Here is a 22526-nt window from a genome sequence, read left to right as displayed (position 1 = left end):
AGGGGTGCAACCCAAAAAACTTGCCCCCTGGAAAAACAAAAAAAAAAACCAAAAAAAAAAAAAAAAAAAAAAAAAAAAAAAAAAAAAAAAAAGTACTCCTTGCTGCTCTCTGCTCTGGAAAGTAGGAGTCTAGAATGCATCATTTGGATGAAATCCTGCAACTTTCACTCACATGAGTAACCTCCACACACCTTAAGTACATCCAGTATGTTGCTGTAGATTAGTAACAGATGATACAACGGCATCACAGCTCTGGATACAGACAGTAGCAGATGGTACCAAGCATGACAGCAGGTCTTGTGCTTGTGTCTTTCTCTGCCCTCAACAGTCCACTACTCCCTACCACTTGTTTCCCCAAAGCTGGAGGGATGCTCCTTATGCATCTTTCCTGCTGCAGGAAGTGGCCTGTACCCTGGAGAGCAGGAGGAGTGGAAGAAAAGAGGGGTCCTCAGTGATTAGCATCTTCCCATCTTGGGATGAAGTTCCACAGGCAGAGGTCTCAACCTTCCAGCACCATCACTGAACATGGAAGGGAGAAAACTACCCACGGGAATTCCTAGCAGCCTGTCCAAAACCTTTAACTCTCCTCCTTTACTCTAGGATTGGGTTTTTTAGGAATCTACCAAATTTTTCCTCGGCTTTTCCCTAGCACTCTTCCTAATGACACCTCTTTGTGAAATCCACCACACATGTAATAGCTGGAGTCCATAGGACTACCAATGCCTTGCTGTCTATGGAAGCAATTTATTTGCTCTTTTATTTTGCAGGAAAGGGATCACAGAATCATAGAATGGTTAGAGTTGGAAGGGACCTTAAAGATCATCTAGTTCCAACCCCCCTGCCATGGGCAGGGACACCTCCCACTAGAGCAGGTTGCTCGAAGCCCCATCCAGCCTGGCCTTAAACACTTCCAGGGATGGGGCGTCCACAAAATCTGCGGGATCTGTCCTTCCAAAAACAAAGGAATATGTCTTTGCTGTATTAAGCAAAAAGGTTAGATATATACCGAATAATACACATCTGTCATCTGCAACAGGTTCTTGGTGCTTCCGTTCTCTTGCATCTCGATGGTCTCTCTGCCCCACTCCTGTGCCCGGGGGTTCTTCGGATATTCAGCATATGGTGACATCTGGAAATCTCCACTCTTGAAAATTAGCTTACTTATGTCATTTTTATTCTTCCTGTTTATAAAAGAATCAAGGAAAGTGAAAACATACAACTTATCCTGTTTTCCTGTATGCATTTCTGATGTGATCTCAGGAGGTTTACTTCATGTTATGAACCTTGGCTAGGACAAAGATCACCTCAGAAATGCTGTATCCAATCTTCTTCTCTGAGGCAAAATTAGAGCTCATGCTACTCAGAGCTTTATCCGGTGGGATTTGAAATCTCCAAGGACGGAGATGGCATAACTTCTCTACGCAACCTGTTCCTCTGCCATATCGTCCTCTGGGAGAAAGAGTGTTTCCCTACATTCAGTTTGAACCTCTCCTGTTCCAATTTATGCCTGTTGTCTCTTAAAAGTGTTCACTTGAGTCAATGAAAAAGTCACGGAAATCCAGGAAGAAAGAAAAATGGGAGCCCCTATGCTATTCAAGTCTCCAAATGCTTATCTATAGCACTTCTAGGCACTATGTTAATTCATGAGAAGGAAGGCCTGCAAGCTGCCAGTCTGAATGACACCAAATGCCTCAACATGAGTATCACGTTGTATGAGTGGACTTTGGCAACACTTCCAGTTCAACACACAGTACCACCCAGGAAGCCCACCAGGGAAGCCACATAACCTGCCAAAGGTCAGGACTCATGAGAAGATCAGCCCATCCCTACAGAGATCTGCACTCTGGGGCCTGGAGGTGTACTGACCATCAAACCTCCTGGCTGGGGCTTGCTGGCATCCTCCTGGCTCAAAACACATGGGAACAAGTGCACACCGCTGTGCCAACCAAACCACTGCCATATCTATCTTACTGATAAATCTAGCTGCCCACTTTAGCCAGAGAGCTTTGAAATCCTAGATTTGGGGGCTGAAATGGAGGGGAGAGGATGTTACTGCAAGGCAGCCCTTTTCATGACATATCAATCATGAAGCACACCTTCCTTGGCAGCACATCTTGCCTCTAGTCTGAAGCTACCTGCTGGTATGGGAACTATGTGTGTACATACATGTGTGCACCTGAGAGACAGAGACGCATGAAGTGAGAGCACATGCAGGACATGTCCGTAAAGAAAAATGAAAACAGCCATAAATACACTCAAACACCACAGCCAGCAACCTCTCCTGTTGCCTAAACTTCTTCTGTCAGCTTAGCTTGCTGTTTGGAGACTGCTCCCTGGCTGCCTTACAACTCTGAGTTGGAAGGACTCCTTTGCCTCCCCATCCTTAGAGGACATGATTGCCAGGTGCGTCCTTAAGAGACACTGAATTGAAATTTTTAGCCTGGTTGCTTGAAAAAAAAAAAATAAAAAAAATTGATATGCCCCAAATGAAAGCACAATGTAATACATCAGTATCTCTGATTAATCCACTTGCTTAACTATCCTGTTTTCACCTCTGTTTTGGTCCTTTGGGGTTCACAGGTGAAGCATTAAGTGTGGTGTAACCCACTGAGAGGATGCCAGGGCTGGAGGTGGTACCTACCGGCAGCAGGTGACAATCAGTGCTATGCCCATGATAAGCAGAAGTCCCCCTCCTGCAGCCGTGATCACCACAGTGATGAGCTGGTATGCTACAGACAGAAAAGATGGAGACTCAATTAGAAACAGCCATGTAGTTGCAAATACTAATTTAAATATATCCACAGTCCTCATGCAAAGGGATCAACTGTTTATTTCCCATCTTCTCTCCCTCTGAGCACTATTGTCTTAAATTTTCAAGTGAAATGGATGGAGTTGGGGAACTCCTGCTGAAGGAAGGACAAGCTCTCATTTCCCTAGGGGACAGATTCCCTTCACTAATAGATCAGAATCAATCAAACAATATTCACCTCTGAATATCTTGCTTCTAGAGTGCCCACTATATGTGCTATCATGAGAGTATCCAAAGAAAGGAGATCTCCTTTCCTTAGGAGATAACATAAAGTCAAGTTAGTCAAAGATGGTCAACAATATAATTTTTAATAGAAAATGAAGAAACATAAAGCAAGCGTAGCATGAACCTACTGCGTTTTAGACAGTCATTTGCAATTACTTGTTTCAAATTTCCCATTTCTGACACCGCAGAAATTAAAAGAAGCAAAACTCGGTACTTACGGTTTCCGCAGTTGAATCCACCTAAGCCAAACGGGCAGCTGGTAACAGAAAACAACAGTGGGTTTCAGTGGCTTAGTTGTGCTGACAGGTCACCAAAGCAATATTAAGAAGGACAGTGGGGTAGGAGGAGGGCAGAACAGTCACCATACCTCACACAGGTATCGTTTTCCAGCTTATATCCATCTTCACAGGCTGAAAACAGAGAGGAGAGAAGGGCCGTCAGCACCGCGTAGTGGTGCAGGGGAGGTATTTCCCATCGCCGCGTCCCACCGCAGCCTCACCCCAACAACCCCCGGGGACCAACAAACTGCTCTGTGCTGCTGGAGCTCTGATGTGATGCAACATCTCCTCTGGTTTAGGCAAAACACCATGCACTTAAATTCACCTCCCGCTGGCTTCGAACGGGACCATTTCAGCGCTTCCCGGCAGAGCTAACCCGGAGCCTGGCACAGGCTGGGCAGCTGGTAATGCAATTCCCAGCAAAACCTCTTCCCTCCCCAAATGGAAACTCATTGCACACTTGTGCTGCTTCCCACAAAATAGCAGTGTAAAAAAATCCGCAAGTGCCTCCAGTTTTTGTTCTGAAATCTCATTTGAACAGCGCTACTTCAGCATTGATGCTCGCTATTCATTACTTTAAAATGTTAGTCCTGCAACAAAATGTTATGCAAACACAGTTGGGGTAACCCAAAGTGGTGTGGTATGTTATGTTTTGCTTGTTTGTTCATGTCACCTTTTTTTTTATTCTCTTTCAAATTTGGAGCTAAATCAAATTTTGAAATATCATATTTTTACTATAGGATAGAAATTAAATTTACTAGGTTTAAATAAGCCAGAATCCTGCTGTGTACAAAACGCGGGTGAAATACTGAAACCATCGCTTCAAAATAAAATAATTTCCATGCTTATGGACAGCTATTTCATCACCTGAATTATCTGAGAAAATTATACCACCCTTCTGATGAACAACAAAGGTGATGATACTTTGGACATAAAACTATAAACTTCAGATTACTGGTAAGATGTCGCTGCCTTTTGCGGAGGCAGTGAAGGTGGTCGCCAGCTCAGACAGAGACCTGGGAAGAACTGACACAGACGGAGTCCCTTGGGGCAGAGGGACAACCCAGGGCCAGCTCATGCAGTAACCCTCGGGAGTCTGCATGACATCAGTCACCCAGAGGTCTGGGGAATCCCTGCAACACACTCCACAGGGAATAAAATTAGATTGTTAAGAGAAATAAAACATGCCCATGGATTTTTTCCCCTCAAACGACTGGCACAGCCAGCAACTGTATTTTCAGACACACTTAGCACAGGAGGGGAGGAATGAAGAAAAGAAGGACAAACAGACAACTTTGTCCATTAGGATGGGCTGGCAATGTCACAGTAAACCAAGAGAGAGCAGTAGTTCTCTGGCTGGATTCAGAAGTTTATGGCTCTTCCAGCACCAGCAAGTGATACTGATGCCAGCAGGGAGCAATGTGACAGTGACCTCCCCCTCATAATACAGGTCACAGAACTCCCCTAAATTTAATTCCAGTTTCAAATCAAATAGTTGAACTGCAGCTACAGTTTAGAGAACCATCCAAGATTGATTTTAATATTTTCAGTGACAGACAATCAACCACAACCCTGGGTCAGATGCTCATAAAATTAATTTCCCCAGCCATTAAAAACATTCACCTTCTTTCTGGTCTGAATTATCCCAGTGTCAAATTCCAGCCTTTGGATGTTTTCTTGCTAGGCTGGGAAGGGTTATATGATCACATTTCTCCTCCTCCCCATCAAATCACTCCTTTGCCTTTAACAAAGCCAAGTGCACTGAGATCTTTGAGTCTCCCTGGTTATTGCAGCTTTGCTCTCAGTGCTCACAGGTTCTCTATGACCCTTTTGATTTCTGGTTCCCAGAAATAGATGTTGCAAGCCCAGGGATAACAAAACTTCCATTCTTCTGCCTGCCCATGTCCCCTAAATGGAGCCAGGGACCACACTAGCCTTAGAAACCAGAGCTGGGGACCTCTTCTTCACCCACCACGCTCCCTTCTCCTTTCACACAGCTCTGCCCAAGTCTCTGCTTTCTAGGGGACGTGACCTGCAGTGTGCCTGGCACTCTGCTCTTGGATGACTGGCCTCACTTGTGGTAATATAGAACTGCAGTTTGCCTATATCCCATTTACTGAGCATCTCACATCTTGCATCCCTTTCTCTGCCCTATATAGCTTTGCTCCACCACCACCTCTTTCACTCCTTTTATTCCCCCAGAGCTGGGGATGAGGAGGATGAGACTATTTACATAGCATCCCCCCTGCTGCATTTCATCATGATGCTTTTTGCACTGGATTTATTTTTCTCTCTCTAAGATGGTTTCTTTGAAGTCAAGGAATAGACCAGAAGTAACTGGGCAAGATTTAAGAGCCTCAGTCATACACCAGCCAGGGCAAAAGTAGCAAATCCCAAAGGATCCTTGACTGGTTCATCCATAAAACGGAGGTATTAGGAAAAATGGGATTGGAGGTCCTTTCACTCCTTTCACTCCCTAACAAGAGCAGACTGAAAACATTATGGGGTAAATGTTCTACCAAAGTGAGCCACAAGATCAGGCAATAGTGAGATCTGCGGTAAAGCGGAGGGAGGCATCACCTCAACAGCTCATTGGAGTTGCCTTCTCTAATGAGTGCAGCAGACCCACGTACCCCAGTGTCACCAGTACCCCAGCCCCAGCCTGCTGCGTGCATGTTGGGAAGGCCTGGAGGAGCCTGCAGGCAGATGCTGGAGCCCAGCCTAATCTCAGCCCCTCAGCACTAGCCAAGTAACATGTGTAGGACACGTACACCTTGAGTGGTCTTCGAGCTGGAGCCGTGCCTTGGGCAGGAGCAGCCCTGGGACCCCACTGGCACGGAGCTCTCGGGGCGGAAAGAGGAAAAAGCAAGATCCTGAACATACACCTCTCTGTCTTACTGAAATGCTCAGTGCTTATGTCTTTTCCTCTCCTCACCCAGCGTTTTCCTGCCACTTTGCTTTCTCCTCTGGCATCTTTCCTGCTCCTTTGAACACGCTCCCAGGAGAGCTCATGCTGTCACACTTACTCAGCAAGCTTCCATGCATGAGCAGGGAACAGAGGAAGGGCTGAAGTGTCAGGGGCCAAGCACAGCTATCGAGTTGTGCTTTTCTACTCGGGATTCCTTTGCTTTTGCCTTCCTGAAAGAGACTCAGGGGTCTCTTTGGAAACCTGCTTTGCTGCTCCTTGCTTAGCTCTGGAAACACTCTGTACTATTAAAAATAGCATGCCCTGGAAAAGTTGGCACATTGCGTTTGTCACCCTGTTTCTAAAACAGCTCTGAAGATACTGGGAAGACTGAAAACCAGCAACAACCCGGAGATGACCAAACTGCACAGAGCGGTACCACGGTCAACACGTCGAAACTCCTGTGGCTCAGAGACCCAACAGTTCCTTGGTCCAGGGGATGCTTTTTTTAACATCCCCCAGGGGACAGACACTGCCAGGCAGGACAGAACAATCCCTAGGGGTCAGGGTGGCCAATCCCCCAGTCTTCAGCGGCTCTCCCAGCCATACCTGCCTTCCCACGGGGGAGACCGGACAGGGCAACACAATAGCCATTTCCCTCTTTGCAAATACTAGAATTGGAGTTACCACGCCACATTTTCACGACCCACAATGAGGGTCAGATGTTCAGGAGACCTCAGTTCCTGTTTAGTTACTAAGAGGGCAGAGATTTTCAAAGAGGCTGGCATATTGTATGCTATATTTATCAGAAAATAGCCCTAAGTATCAAATGAGGGTCACAGCTTGGCTTTTGAAAAAGCCTTTAAAAATCCCAACCACCTGGCTCTCCCAGATGGGAACAAAGTGATGCTGAAAATCTGGTATCTTGCTGGAGCAAGGCACCATGCGGTCGGTGCTACTGTCACGCCACTGCACTGCAGCTTAAACATCAAACCTGTCCCTGAAATGCTCTCAAGCTGATCAATAAGAAGATTCCTACTGACAGCAGAGAGCTGAAGAGGGAAGTGAGGCCCTACACTATGTGGGTGCAGGGTTTTTTTATAGTTTGCACAGCAAACAAGAGCTGTAAGTAGGGAGCAACCACACGTACAAGATGTTAGATCTCCATTCATCACACCCAAGTGCCTCACAGCCTTTCAGCTATTTATCTTCACAACACTGCTTGGCGAGGGACATGGACAAGAAAAATGGCGTTAATTCATCCTAGGTCCCCACCATTGGTGCTGGAGCAGAAGTTGGGCAAGAGCCTCCCAAGTTTCAGCTCAACTCCCCGCTCACTGCACGAGTCTCTCACTCTGCCTCTGAAGGGTAGGTAGAGACAGTATTTCCTAATAAACATCCTTCTCCCAACATACAAGATGAAGGGATGGAAGCAAAACCCAAAGGAGAAAGATTTTCCCTGGAGCCACAGAGCAGAGAAGAAGCAGGACCGTGATCTGTGACCCAGAGATGTGCATTTGTGAGATGTCCATTCCAGAGCCTGCAGCACACGTGTTATTTCCAGACACATTTTCCTCACTCTCTGATCTGATTTAGAATTGACAAAGCATCTCTTCCTATTCCAACAGCAACTCAGCAGACACTGCCAGAAACAATATATAGCCACTATTGCAATTCTTATGTCATCAGAAAACTCAACTTCTTAAGAAGCCCTCCAACAACCACTGGAACTAGGGAATGAACACCCTGATCCTACAGAAGTTGTTTTGACCACTGGCACATGGAGAAAGACCTTGTTTAAAATGTAGCAAAAACAGATTTGATGATCTGAGGAGTAGCTAAAAACTAATATAACCCTTAAACCTAACATTTCTATTAAAAACACAGCTTAAAAATAAATTACTAATCATTTTCAGATACTTATTTTTAAAATATTGATGATGTATTAATATAACCTTGTAAGTTTAAAGCACTTCTCCTAAGTTCACTGAGAGTTCAGACAAAATCAAAACAGGCAGAGCCACACGTCATCTCTGCTCAGTGCCACTGAACTGGAGCCCAAAGCAGCCGGGCCCCTTTCTCCCTCTTCTCCATCACTGTGACTCACAGCGTGCTCCAGAAAGAGATAATATTATTCCTAGAGAGAGGCTGTATCTTCAGCGTCTGCTGAAAAGTCCCCTAACTAAATAAAAGAAACTTGAGCTGCTAATATTTATTCATAATACTGAGCTTTTTGCACGCACAGTGATATGCACACACACTCGCTTCCACCGGAACAAAAAGTTTAAGCAAAATTCAGGTAAAACACGCCACACAAAGAGCAATACCTCTGCAGGAGTGGTCCATCTTGTTGTATTTGAAGTACCCACTTTTGCACTGGCAGAGCGCGACCCCATCGAAGTCGGTGCACTCGGAAGTCTCCTTGTCGCACTTGGGGTCTTTCTGCTTGCACAAGCTGCCAACTGTGGGGAAGAGAAGAGGTGGCCAACGTCAGCGTGGTTCTCTCTGAACCCACTGTCATGCACATTTGCTTTCCCCAGGCATAGCATTCAGCTCATGTGCTGCTTTAATCTCTTTTCTTTTTTTTTTTTTAATAACATTTGTTCCATTAGGAGACGGTCAACATTGCACCGTCACCCTTTCTTGCGTCTCTCTACCATTGTTTGCACAGGCAAACAGAGGGGGCGAACAATAAGCGTTTCAGCTCGGAGGCAGAAGGGGAAATGAAAAAGAAAAATTTGCTTTGGCTCAAGCTGAAACACATTCACCCCCCAAGACAGTTCAACAAATCAATTTTTTAAGTTTATATCAAGCAAAACATTTTGCTCAGCCCAAAGCAGCTTTTTTTCCATCTCAATATTAAACACTGGATTTTTTTTTGCATTTTACAAAGAAAGAATCTGTCCTTTCATTTACATTACTTTGAAGCAGCGTTATAATTTAGAAAGTCTGATTTGTTACAATGAGCATTCAGGAAAACTGTGGGTAAGTGACAGAAATCCTGTCACTGAATTTACATTATTTACTGGGGGGTCAGAATAAATGGAATGAACAAACGAAAAAATATTAATGAGAAATATGATTTTATGGAAAAAGTGTCACTCCATTTGGCACTCACCTTTTATGAACCTGTCCCTGCTAGATCCATCTTTTCTTTTTTTTTTGATCTGACATCTTTTCTTTTAAGTAATTGCACAAGAACATAATTTGTTTCTCATTCTGCTTATTTTAAGTTAGAAATAGCCTTTACCAGAAGCCCTGTTTCAGAGATAGCAGCTAGATATAATCTGAGTGGGTCTACCAAAAATAATTTAATTCAATCCATGGTGAAGTGTGGCTTTAAAATAAGTGTGGCAAGTTAAAATAAAAGCACAAGCTAAATTTCTCATCTTTGTGTTTACTTTGCCAAAACGATCCAAGGGGTTTCTCCCTAGACCCAGGCTAAGCACTACCACCCTTCATCCTCAAAGCCAAACCTTGAAGCCTCGAAGCCCAGAGTCACAAAGCTCCTTGCAGGAGCCCATCTTTCAAGGGTACTCCTTCCCTTCATCTGCTGCTTCCTCTCACAGCTAAACCTCTTCTATCCCACCCTTGAAAAGTGAGGACAAGGAGGTGAAAGACAGAGGGCCACCACCTGGGGTCCACATGGAGAAGGTGCTGCACCACACCAATGTGCTTCTCCAGGTCTCCTTGTGCTGGGCCCACAATCCCCTTTGGCAGGTAGAGAGTTTGGTACAAAAATTGAAAGCTCTTAATTGTGAACGATTTTTACACCCTGCAACACTGAAATTGGGCAGGCAGGAGAGCACAGCTCGCCGCTGTGGTGGTTTTGGCTGGAATGAAGTTGACTTTCTTTCTAGCAGCTGGTGTAGCGCTATGTTTGGGATTTGGGATGTGAAATAGCGTTGATGGCACACTGGTGGTTTTGGTCGCTGCTGAGCCCTCAAGGCCTCTGCTCCTCACACCACCCCACCAGTGAGGGCTGGGGGGGCACAAGGAGTTGGGAGGGGACACAGCTGGGACAACAGACCCCAACTGACCAAAGGGATATTCCATACCATATGATGTCATGCCCAGTATAGCTGGGGGAGGAAGAAGGAAGAGCAGAGGGGGTTGTTCAGAGTGATGGTCTTTTGTCTTCCCAAGTGACCATTACATGCGATGGAGCCCTGCTTCCCTGGAGATGGCTGAGCACCTGCCTGCCCATGGGAAGTGGTGAATTAATTCCTTGTTTTGCTTTGCTTGCATGTGCAGCTTTTGCTTTCCCTATTAAACTGTCTTTATCTAAACCCACAACTTTTCTTGCTTTCACTCTTCCAATTCTTTTCCACTTCCCAGCGAGCGGCTGCATGGTCCTAAACCACGACACCCGCGTCGCCTCCAGCAGCTCTAATTGACTTCATTGGGGGGATTTGTCTCAGCTTTCACGCTGTTTCCCTGGCTCCCGGCTGTGCGGGTGGAATTAAGACTTATGGTTTTTTGATCTGGCCGGGGCCCAGTGTCACATCCCAGAGATGAAAGCCTGCCCTACAATGCCTCTAATCCTGTGCTGCATGATGTTTTCACAGAGAGGCAGATTTCTCACACATGTGGCAAAGATAAGGCTCGATATCTGCATCCCTTTTGTACTGCAGGGCTCTTAAGATGACTCCCATTTATATAAGATAAAAAAGATTCAGAGGGATTTTACAAACACCAACATCTTTCTCCCTCTGTTATAAAAGGAGCCAAATAAAACATCCCTTTCCCTTCCCATCACAGTTCCTCCAGATGCTATTTACCTCTGTGGAGTGGTTTCAGGCTGGAGATGAACTGGCAGGATTTGTTGGAGGAGTTGCAATTTCGAATGTAGCTTTTCACGCTGCCGACAACGTCATAGAAAGTCACGTTGGATGCTAAAGAGAACGTGGATTGCACTGAAACACGCACAAAATTTGCCTCCCTAACAGAAAACAAAACAAAACAGCCCTGAGTACCATGGGTCAGTCTGGTATCATCGTTAGCACCTTATACATAGGACTCTCATTAATGCATGTTATACATAGGACTCATTAACAGAAGCAATGCTTATCACAGACATGATATTGCACACGTACTGAAACAGCCATGCATTGTAACAGACCTTAAAAATAGGACACAAAAAACTTACACACAGAAAGATAAATTTGGGGCTGGAAGGGGTGCCGGTAGCTCACTTTGAAACCAGCCATAAATCCCTCCCAGGCAGCTCGCAAGCCCATCCCCAAGCTGCTCAGGCCAGGAGAAGGGTTCCAGGAGAGCTGGGGAAGGTGGTCAGGCGTTCCCCACGCCCTGCGCTACCGCCAGGCCAGATTGCATCAAGCCCAGCACCGACTCAAAATGATGAACATGGATCTCAAGTTGAACATCCTGAATGCTCAAGTTTCTCACTCTTCCCCAGGTAGCTGTAGCTTTAGCCTTACCTGGTTGCCTTAACTGTGGAGTGGTGGTACCCCGGCAAGCTCGACAGCGACGCATCAAGCTGCAAGGAAGGAGAGAGCAGTTGTTAGTGCCCCGGGGAACGATGGAAGGAGGCAGCCTGGTGGGATGCAGCATGGGTCAGCCCTCCTGGGTCACCCACACCATCCCCTGGGTTTGCCAGAGCTTTCTGCTGAGGCCAAGGGAGCTCTGAGCATCCCAGCAGATCATCTGCTCAATAAGAAAGATGCACCACCTTGTTGCCAGCAAGGGACAGCTGAAGTCACTGCTGCACAGCCTTGGAGAAGAACAAAGACCTGGGAGTTTTGACATGAGCATCTGCCTGGGGTCCCACTGTGCAATGACTGCCAAGGTAGAGGACGAGCCAGAAGCCAGGAGAGGGCAAGGCCGAGCTCAAAGCAGCACACTCAGGAACTGCTCATCTTCCAAGGAGCCTCCCTCTCCCTGGATCCATGCAGCTGGTTGTGCTCTCCCCAGCACAAGCTGTGCAAGCAGCATCAAGGCGACTCACCCTGGCTCCCCTCTCTTCTGGCGGCATCTCCAAATCACCTACTCCAAAAAGAGTTGGGATGAACTACAGCCAGCTAACAGAATGAACTCATGCGTGCTATGATCTGGCTAAATAACACACAGAGATGTACCTATCCCCAGTCCAGGGGTCTTTTTGGAGCAACTGAAAGCACAAAGTACCGGGAAGCCACCAGCTCATCCAGGGCTTGTTCTGAACAGATTGAGGGACATGTGGTTGTGATAGAGTGGCTGGGAAACTCCACCAAGAGGAAGGTACGTTTGGGTGGGTGCTGCTGCTGTGCTACATCCCATGGGGTTTGGCTAAGAGCAAGGTGGCACCAGCTGCAGTCCAACCTGCCCCAGCACCCGTGAGATTTACAGACAAACGATGAAGCTCAGAGTTACTGTTATAATGCTTGACCTTGGAGGAGCACTAATGCCATTCTGAGGTCTGGAAAAGGCACTGCGGGCCAGAAGATGCTAGGAAAGGATGGTGGCTACAGAAGCGTGAACCCAACTACACCATTTCCACAAGAAGGGCTTCAGGATTTTCTGGGCGGATATGCTGTCTTAAGCCCCATAGGAGCTGTATCTTTCCCCTGCTGTCATGACAGCTGGGCAGGGCAGGGGAGAGAAGCGTGCTGGGATTTAACATCTCAACAGTCCTAATTTACACCACACCAGGATTGTTCAGTGATTAAAAAGGCTAAATCCACACTACAGAGTCTTGTGGCTTCCCATGACAACCGTAAGAGGAGCAAAGGGGACCTGTCCCATCAGCATCACCGAAATCCCGGCAACAACACTCACCATCGACTGGATTTTGTCCTCGATGTAGGGAAGTTCTGAGTAATTCCCATGGGTATTATTAAGTTTCAGGGGGACCTGGCCAATAAATATTCTTACTAAAAAGGAGAATAAGACAAGTTAGTTGGAACACATGCCTCCGTGCCATGTGTAGCTGCGGTTTCATCCGCCGTACACAAGAGACTGTCTGCATGGAAAAACCCTTCAACACAGCAGATAGATAGAAAAACTCAAATCTGACATTCACTGCCCCAGTAAAGCAAAGTCCTAGCTCTGGGATTTTTCCCAGGGGTTGCTGCAATGTTCCCACAGCCCCAGTCAAATTCCAGAGCTCAACGCTGCTGAGCCGCCAGCATTTCACCGCAGAGTTCATACATTTCCTATAGAAACACAGACTAATTTAAAAAGACCCCTGAACACAGAAAGAGCTGGGAAAGTTTATTAACAAGATAGTTTCAGGTACCAAAGCTATTTATAATGATTTGGAGTAAACCTGCCAAATCTCTTACCCCTCCCTCTCATGGAAGGAAAGCAAATCAGCAAGTCAAAATACAGCACTGTAGAAAGGACATTTTCATTTTTCAAATTGTTGGACAGAATGAGCAATGACATTTGAAAAGAGGTCCAAAGGATGCATTTTTCCGTGCTTAGATTTATATTTGATTCATGGCAGCAGAATGCAATAATCCGAGTTGTCCAGACTCGGAGAGATAATATCCCTAAATCTTGTATTAAGTGTCATGAGATACTCGGTGAAATGAGAACTCAGAGCTCCAGTTTTATGTTCCACCAGAAAAACAAATAAGGTCACAGATAACATTATAAAGCCTCCAATTCCTTCCCATTTTTCCCCAACAACAGAGCCTATCTTCATCACAAATTTTATATCAGACAGCTCTAATATAACAACTCCAGGTAAAAATAATCACCTTCTCAGTATTTACATAATCTGCCCATATCCCAGTTCAAGGCATAATCAAAACAGCTCTCTAAATGAGAAGCTGACACATTCCAACTCGAAGAAATGTTTCAAAACACCCTTCAGGGACACCTCACCCATGTTTCCTTAGCAAAATTTCCATGCCTCTAATCCTCACTGATTAAGGGTCAGGAGAAACTCTAGCAAAACAAATTCCCCTTTACAATGGGACATTGTAAATCCTTGAGATTGAGAGTCCTCTAATAGAAAGGAGGGGGTCGGAACCTGAGTTCCAAGTAATAACTGTGCTGCGTGAAAAATGCTAAAGGTATGAAACAAGACCTTGATCTTGCAAAGACTTTCACGGTTGCTTGATTTTCTGCACATGGCTGATCCCACTGAAGCCAGGTTACACAATAGCCCCACTCACTGCTCCCAGGCCAAGCACCGTCACCCGGGCTTGCGGAGCTGGGAGCTACGATAAGCTGCTGCTGAATGCTTTTTGGGGGTTATAAAACACATGAGGAACAGAAGGGGCACATCTGTCCTCACTAACAAGCCTCTCGCTGTGTTTTTTTAAGAAACCCTCAGCTATCCCTGCGCCTGCTCCCCGGGGCACCCCAACACAACAGGCTTTAGACACTGCACTTGTATAAACACTAAAAGGCTCTTGTTAAAAGTGATGGTTGGGAGGAACGCTAAGTTCCCAAACTAGTCTGAGTCCAGGTTAATTTGTTTTAGAAGATTACAGATAATTATTTCCATCTTTTTCTTCCCTGGGTTTTCACTTCTGTTTTCTTACCTAAATTGCACTTTCCTTTTTCCAGCTCATATCCAAGAGGACACTGACAGACATAGGAGCCACGGGTGCTGTTGCAGGTGGCCAGCGCAGGACAAGGGTTGGAAAGACATTTATCCACATCTACGAAAGCAGAAAAAAAACAGGCTATAATTACAGAATCACAAAAATCAACTGTTGGGCTAAAACAAGATCAACTTGGCTCCTCTTCTGTGACCCCCTGAGCACTATCAGATGCTTTGTTGCATCACTTGTGCTTACTATTTATCCAGTTCTTGAGTATTCTGTTGGAGCTGAAAGAAGAAACACAAACCACGTTCTCTTGAATATTCATGCAAAAGCTCTTGGGATACAGTGTTGATCCATGTTAATATTAACACCCAGCTTGTCTACAGCACTGCTCATCTGCAGATCTCTGGGTGCTTTCCAAAGACAAACAACCCTTCAGCTACAGATGGAGAGGACCGAAGAAGGGACCTTGGCAGCCAGAGCTAGACACAGGAGCACAGGCTCCTTCACTGAAGCCCTGCCCTTTTCATCCAAGCCCTGTTTCCATGAACGAAAGCTAGTGCTTGAACACTGATGCAGTCCGTAGATTACCCAGCAGTGGTGCAGGCATTCTTCTCAGCTGCTGTCACCTCCTCTACTGGGACTGCAGCCACCTCCATGACAGGCTGAGGATGTTCACAGCAGTAGTATCTGCCTGTGCCACCGCTCGTGATGCACTTCCCACTGCATGAGCAAGGGCTTGGGGACCAGACACCAACTGTGAAATAGGGTGCTGCAGGGGATTAACGATGGTAGTCTCGGGTGCTTCATGGATTAGACAACTCAAACTACAAGTTCTGGAGAAGATACCCAATACCTCCCTTTGAAAAAACCCACCTCCTCATCAAAAATGCTCCTTCTGCATGTGTGTACGACTCACACAAGCACAAATGCATGGCACACATGCATGCAAAGGCAGGCAGTGGGCAGGACTGTGGACCTGTCGGCAGCAAGATGCTACAAGATATGCCAGACAGTTTACACACCACTTGTACCTATTCTGCAGCTGCTGCCGAGCCCTGCAGCAGAGGCAGGAAGGATGGGCTTTGTGGTCTAAGCACAAAGCGTGAGAGTCAAACCCACGCGTGTGTTTCTGACAGCACCCAGACACCCCAAGGCATCACACAGGCTCTGCAGACCAGACAGTCCCAAGCCGACTTGGGACATACCATTTGACACAGTCTCTGTGTCTCAACTAGCCTGGCATGACCACCTCAGCGTCATCGAGAAGGAGATTTGGTGCCTCTGAACCAAGCAGACAGAAATGAGTGGGTGTATGTTAACGTGGTGGCTTTTGCTTTGCCGTCCTTCAGTTTGTGCTTTGTACAGTGGGGACTGTGGCAGCTGCTTCTCCCACAGCAGAGAGTGCCAACATACAAAGCACCACATCTCAGGCAGCAGAAGGATCTTTTTCATTCTGGTAAATGGCAAAACATGGAATTTAAAGGAAAGAATAACTTGGCAAAAGTGTGAATCAGTTGGTAAAAAGGATACATTATGTTAGTTTTGGATAAAAAAAATAATCCATTCCCTTACATGAAGAAATAGCTATAATTAAAATCAATCAGCCTGAGAAATAACCTTTAAATACTTAATTATTGGAGGGAATATATACTATTGCCAGTATTTTACTGTGATTAATGCAATTAGCATACACAATATTCTACAGTGGCATGAGGGCCAGGCTCCTGGACTGTAAACACAGAATCGATTTCCATTTGTATACAACTTTGCTGAATATATTTACTTGAGAAGCTAAGGAGCCTGGCAGCAGTAATAAATGACTAACAATGCACTGAGCAAGACTACAGTACGTAGCCTACCAGGAGAAGCAACAGGCCCTTGAGTAGGAGATTATTTAGTGAGGTGGGGAGAAAACAACCACAGGTTGTAATAATAGAAGTTCCAACACAAATACCAAGTTCTGGCCAACCACCTTTTCTCATTAGTAAGCTAGATACTGATTGGTATCGACCAATATGGGTGACTGATTGACAAATATGAAGTGCATCCTACACTTAGCTGGAAAGCCTGTCAGCTTCGTTTTCTTGAAATTCTCAATTTTCAGTTTAATGTTTCCATCAGAAATGTTCACCAAAATGCCCACCCTTTTCCAGCAGTTCAGCTTGATCGCTAATCCCTTAGCTTAACAACACCAAACATGGAGACTGAGTCCTTATCCTCAAACTCTGCTGACAACAGACTTGTTATACATACATACCTAACCCTTGGAAGACCCTTAAAGGGCGAGCCAGGCATTGCTGGTCCCCTATTCCCCCGCCTCACGACTGATGCCATTAGATGTATTACCTGTTGCCGGAGATGATGTCCTCAGCCCAGTAGTGCTACTTGATGGAGGAAGCGTGGTTGGCTTGGTAGCAGCCAAAGTAGTTGCAATGCTCACAGTGGTCTTGCTGGTTGGAGGAGCTTCAGAAGGACTCGTAACAGGGATGTTTTCTTCGGTGACTTTACCAGGCCTTGCAGTGGTAGGATCCACAGCTTCTGTGCTTTCACCAGTGGTATACATGTGCTTAGTGGTAGTGGGTGTTTGAGGTCTGTGGGCTTTCGTGGTGCTGACATCACCTGGGGTTGGCTGGTGACCGGCCGGTGTTGTTAGCACAGGAGGTTTCACAGTTGTCAGTGCCACTGCAGGGATGATGATGCTGTGGTTTGTTGCACTTGGTGAGGGACTAAGGGGTGCATCCGTCGGCTCAGCCCGTGGGACATCACTGGCTGTGGTGGGCAGTGGCGTTGCTGTCCCAAAGCTGCCTCCCTGGGTGGTGGTGGCTCTCGGTGAGGTGGTCTCTATTACCGTCATGGGAATGGACACAGATACGATGCGTCCACCAAGCTGCTCCATGGGCACTGTGGGGAGAGCAGGAGACCTGGTGGAGGTGAAGGTGGTGCTGTTTTGGGGCTGGTGCGTGACATTGTGCTTGTTGGTCCCCCTGGGTGAGCTCCCAGCCACAGTGGCTGTGGAGGGGGCCTGCCTGACCACAGTCGTAGCTACAGAGGTGCTTGCTGGACCACTATCACTGGACTGAGAGATGGACGACGGCGACGAGAACAGAGGCAATAATGATGCTAATGAATAGGATGGGGAAAGCAATGAGGAACTGGGCAAGGAGGACGACAAAGCCTGCAGAGGGGGTGAAGATGCCATCACAGAGGACGAGAGTGGTTCAGATGACTCTGATGATGTAAATAAATAAGTTGGTGGTGGTGTTGATGACAGCAAGTGATTCAGTGATGACACTGCAGAAGAGGCTGGAAATGCTGATGAAGACACAGGTGATCTACCAGTGGTCAATAACTCAGAGTCAGTGTTGAAGACAGTTGTGTTTTGTATGCTGCCTGGAGAACCAGAAGTCAACAGTTTGGATGAGTGTACCAGCAATGGCTCCGTAGATGGTTCAACAAAACTGCCATCGCTGGATATGTTGCTCCTCCTGTCCTGTGCCACAGAAGACCTCGATGAATCAGAAGGGTTGGAAATCTCAGAAAAAAAAGTGGAACTTTCTGAGGAGTCAGCAGAGGCGCTGCTATTTGAGATAGACAGGAGTGTCCTTTCTCCTCCTCTGGTATATGTGGTTGAAATGTATGTGCCATCCGTATGAGAAACCGAGGTCCGTTTCTCAGCATCGATGCTACTGACCGGCTGATGGCTACTTGAAAAGCCTGCAGTAAAAGGACAAAATATATTAGAAAGATGGAGTAATATCAAAGTATTTTGATGTTATATTAAAATCACTTGCAAAATACAGAAAATGTTCTTGTCTGTGAACTTGCCCACCCGCTTCTAAAAAATTTAGAACACCATCCAAGCATGGGTGCTAAATTAGGAGTTTTCTGCGCTCCTTCATTCCTTCTAAAATGTTGAACTCAGACAGAAACAAGGCTCCTGTGAAAGGTGTAGGCTTCTAAAACACTCTTCTTCCAGTATAGCTTTTCTAATGTGATTGAACGCTTATCTTTCCGTGCTATTTTGTGGCAAGCTAAGCAGGAAAACCCATCTGTTCTCTTTATCACTCATAATCTATAAAACTCATATCCTCTCCCTCTTATCCTCTGTTCCCGACTAAAGAATATCCATCTTCTTCAGTTAGTTTGTTTTCTCGCACAGTGAACTTCATGCCTTTGCAGGATGAAATTAGTATAATATGTTAATTTTCAGCTTATCATAAACTCATCAGTAGAAAACTTTGCAGTCAGGAAATCCTAAATGAGTAGCACATCAGTCTGCAAAAAATTCAGGTTATTTAGCATAAAAGGTGCAGTCAATCTTACAATATGAATTTCAGTGTGTACAGAAATTCAGCAATCTCTAAAAATAATAAAAAAAAAGGTAATGAACATTTGATTTAATTCTACAAATTACTTAAGTCGACATGAAACAGTTCAGAAAGCATCACCTACAAGAAATCAGTTAGGATACAAAAAACATAATGCGGCTACCAAAATAGGAGAGTTTCCCTGCTCAGGCTCATGGTTTCACTTCTGGAATGATTGCCCAGCCAGGTGGGGTCTGGCTTTGAGTCCTTGGATGAAAACATCCCCCCAGGTGTACCCACAGGTGGCACTGCATGTACCAATGAACGAAAACTCTGTATACAAGGCAGGTAAAGGCACGACAGCGTGAACTCCCCCCACCAGGAGACACCAACTTACTTGTGAGGTCGTTTTGGAAAGAGGAATAAGTGGGCATCTTGGAAGAACGTGCGAAGAGTGTCTCCGTTGCAAAGTCTGAGAAGCCCCCGCTGCCGGCCGAGGCGTTGGCCATCCCACTCTGCTCCACCAACCTCGGCTGAGCCGGCCCCACAGAGCTGGTGGTTTCAGCGTAGGAAGCAGAGGTCTCCATGCCACCAGCCAGCGCCCCGTCTGTCACTGAGTGGAGCATCCTCTCTCCACCACCAGCAGATGTGGATGAGCTGTACACGGGATCACTGATGGGGCTGGACCGCCTTTCCTCGGCGCTTGAGGGATGGCTGCTGCCCACAGCTGGAACAGGATGGAAAAGCAGGAATGTGAATTTTACCATCTCAGAGCGCAGAGTGCTTGCAGTTTCTACAAAAATCCTGGTTTGAAATGCAGTTTAATAAAATTGCACAGGTGACCACAGATTAAATCTCATGTAGCTATCACCCTAAATGTGGATTTAACAAAGTGTCCTCCAAAGAAACAGGACTCTCCGGATGCAGAGGGACAATCAGCACCAGGTCATAACGACATATTTATAATTATTTATAACTACCACCCCAGCCCAGGAAGGCAGTAGCAATGTCCTACAGCAAGAAGCTAGACTTCTCATTTCTGAGACATTTTTGTTAAAGTCCAACAGCTGCAGACATACAATACCAAGGAGCAGAACCACCACTGCTTATAACTTCTGCCTACGACACCCACAACAGTTCTGACACATGCTGGTGGTCATATCAACCCCATGGAAGAGGAGGAGGGAGAGTAGTGGGTTTTTTCCTAGTCCAAACACCACCCCAGAGCTCAGAAAAACTCACTGGAAGGTTCACTAGCAGCTGAGAAATAGGTGGAGACCCTGGATGAAAGGGTGACCTTGGTCTCCGGGTACCCTGCTCGGCCAGATGAGACGTGTCCTGCTCCAGGCCATTCTGTGGAGGATGGGAGGGGGCTGGTGTGGGGCTCCCCAGCTGTGTCCAGGTGAGATGTGGGGTTTGCCGCTGGTGTGCTCCATGTGCTGTGGTTAGCTGCAGCCTGAGATGTCCCCTCCCCATGGCTGGAGAGCACAGTTGAGATGTATGTGGTCTCAGTAGGAGCACCAGAAACTCTTCCTCTCTCTGGAATTGCAAAGCAGCGATACACACAGATACATACAAAAATATATATTTTGTATATTACTAATATCTTTGAGGCCTCTACAGGGACTAAAACCTGAATTTCAGATCCCACAGTGGAGATGGAGCTCAGTTACCAACATCACTTATTTGCTAAGCGGGGTTTCCCAGGCAATCTGTGCTTTTCGCCTTTACAGCAGAAAAATAAAACAGATTGGGGTGCATGGTGTTTCTGAAGAAGAACAGTGGCAGGGAGATAGGACCTGGTATTGGACATCATGCAGAAAGTTCCCTTGGGAGGACCAGTGGGTGTCAAACCAGCTCTGGTGGAACCCTGGAAGCAGAGCCAAGGCTGAAACACACAATAGCCGGGATATAAAGAAGAGTCTACTGATCCCTCACCACACTTCATGCCAAGCTTCCTCAGTTTGAGGGCTAAGGTCAAGGCTCCATTGCACAGGGGCACATGTGGCCCAGAAAAGCTGCCTGGTCATCCTGTTCCTGACATGAGAAGCACTGCCCCGAGGCAGTGAAACATATAATGTACCAGCTGTACAGTGCTCAGATGCCCTTTGCTATAAACCTGGCTTGCTAAAAAGGCAAAACTGGTTTAAAGCTAGAAAAGGGAGGGTGGGAGCTCAGGAGGGGGTGAGGAGGAGGGGTGCCCTCCATGGGAAACCAGGAAACCACAAGACCCACCTGAAGCACTTGGTGAAGGCGAAGACACTGAAATGCCAGGAGGAAATGCAGTCAGCGGCTTCGTTGGAAGATCACTGAGTCCAGCACCACTCTGTGAAACATTGCTCTGACTCCCAGGCTCTCCAGCTGATGCAGATGGCACAAGGACCACGTCCAAGGAGCTGGTGCGGGCTGGAATGGGAGCGGAGCTCCCTGCTCCACTGGATGTCACATGGGTGTCTGACATGGGCTCTGTGCTCCTCTCCCCACTGCTGGTGGCTGTCACCGAGCTGGGAGTACTGGTGAGAGGAGCATTGGGCAGGCGTCCTCCTGTAGCTGAGGTCCCTTCTGCTGAGAAAAGGCAAAACAAAACAAAATAGATTTATAGACACTAAGCCATAAAGACGTGGGCGCACTCTCTTTCATCAGCACCTTTAGGCTGACGGCACAGATATAACATGACAGAAGATCTAAACCTGGAGAAAACCATGAAGACACAACCCTTTCCTCTGCAAGGCAGTGCTGCTCACAGGAGGACACCCTGAAGAGGGCACTAGGAACAAGTCCTAGGAGCACTGTTGGGTTTGCTTCCCTTCCATGCTGTCTCAGAAAACACACCAAATCTCGGGGCCATGCTGCTCTTGCAGTAAGACTGGGTTTTTCCGGTGACTAAATACAAAAAAACAGCTAATGCATTCTTCTCTGGAAGTTGGAATTTTCCTCTGTAATGCCCAATGCCATTGTCCAGCACCTTCTAGCATGCCCTGACTCCTCCATACAGAGTGGATGTTTGGGGTCTATGGAAAGAAGTCCCATGGGGACAGTCAGGACTCACCTGGGAAAGCATTTTCTGAAGCTGTCAGCGAGCCTGTGAGCAACGGGTCCGTGGATGACACAGTGGCAACTCTGCCACCACCAGCCTGGGCTCCCAAAGAGGACTGGGTATGGTCTGTAGGGCTGATGGATTCAGTACCAGTGGTGGAAATCTCTGTCGTTTGGGCCAGCCTGGTGCTGGCTGGCAGAGACCTTAACGTCCTCCCTCCACCCTTAGTGGCTGTTGTGGAAACTGAGGTGCTGGAGGTAGGGAAATCGGTTCTTCCCTCTGTTGACAAGATGCTGAATGATGCATGGCTTCCTCTAGTAACTAAGATGTAGGAGAGAAAATTTACATTTTTACAAACGTGAAACTATAAATAAACAAGCTTTCTTCCAGTAACACCCAGAGGCAGCAAGTACTTGCACAATAGAAAATATGTCAAGACAAGAAGATGTCAATCCAGAGAA

The 22526-nt window shown here is 46.5% G+C and overlaps 1 protein-coding gene across 6 annotated transcripts in view; it reads right to left on the bottom strand.

Annotated features, from left to right (window-relative positions):
* HEG1 (heart development protein with EGF-like domains 1) overlaps window positions 1–22526 on the bottom strand; it is a 56674-nt gene that overhangs the window by 7030 nt on the left and 27118 nt on the right. For 4 of the 6 annotated variants that reach the window (XM_014939673.1, XM_014939690.1, XM_014939698.1 and 1 more), the window contains 14 exons: window positions 22078–22386; window positions 21264–21593; window positions 20271–20567; window positions 19426–19755; window positions 17068–18435; window positions 14713–14832; window positions 12995–13089; window positions 11659–11717; window positions 10999–11159; window positions 8545–8679; window positions 3402–3444; window positions 3253–3290; window positions 2642–2729; window positions 1007–1181 (listed from right to left, as the gene is read on the bottom strand). In XM_014939673.1, coding sequence (XP_014795159.1) covers window positions 1007–1181; window positions 2642–2729; window positions 3253–3290; window positions 3402–3444; window positions 8545–8679; window positions 10999–11159; window positions 11659–11717; window positions 12995–13089; window positions 14713–14832; window positions 17068–18435; window positions 19426–19755; window positions 20271–20567; window positions 21264–21593; window positions 22078–22386 — 3548 coding nt within the window. The remainder of the gene's footprint in view (window positions 1–1006; window positions 1182–2641; window positions 2730–3252; window positions 3291–3401; window positions 3445–8544; window positions 8680–10998; window positions 11160–11658; window positions 11718–12994; window positions 13090–14712; window positions 14833–17067; window positions 18436–19425; window positions 19756–20270; window positions 20568–21263; window positions 21594–22077; window positions 22387–22526) is intronic. The other 2 variants (XM_014939681.1, XM_014939706.1) reach the window with 2 other exon arrangements.

This window comes from Calidris pugnax, unplaced genomic scaffold (assembly GCF_001431845.1).
Source record: "Calidris pugnax isolate Ruff unplaced genomic scaffold, ASM143184v1 scaffold21, whole genome shotgun sequence".
Classification (NCBI taxonomy): Eukaryota; Metazoa; Chordata; class Aves; order Charadriiformes; family Scolopacidae; genus Calidris; species Calidris pugnax.
This window is presented reverse-complemented; position numbering and strand designations above follow the sequence as displayed.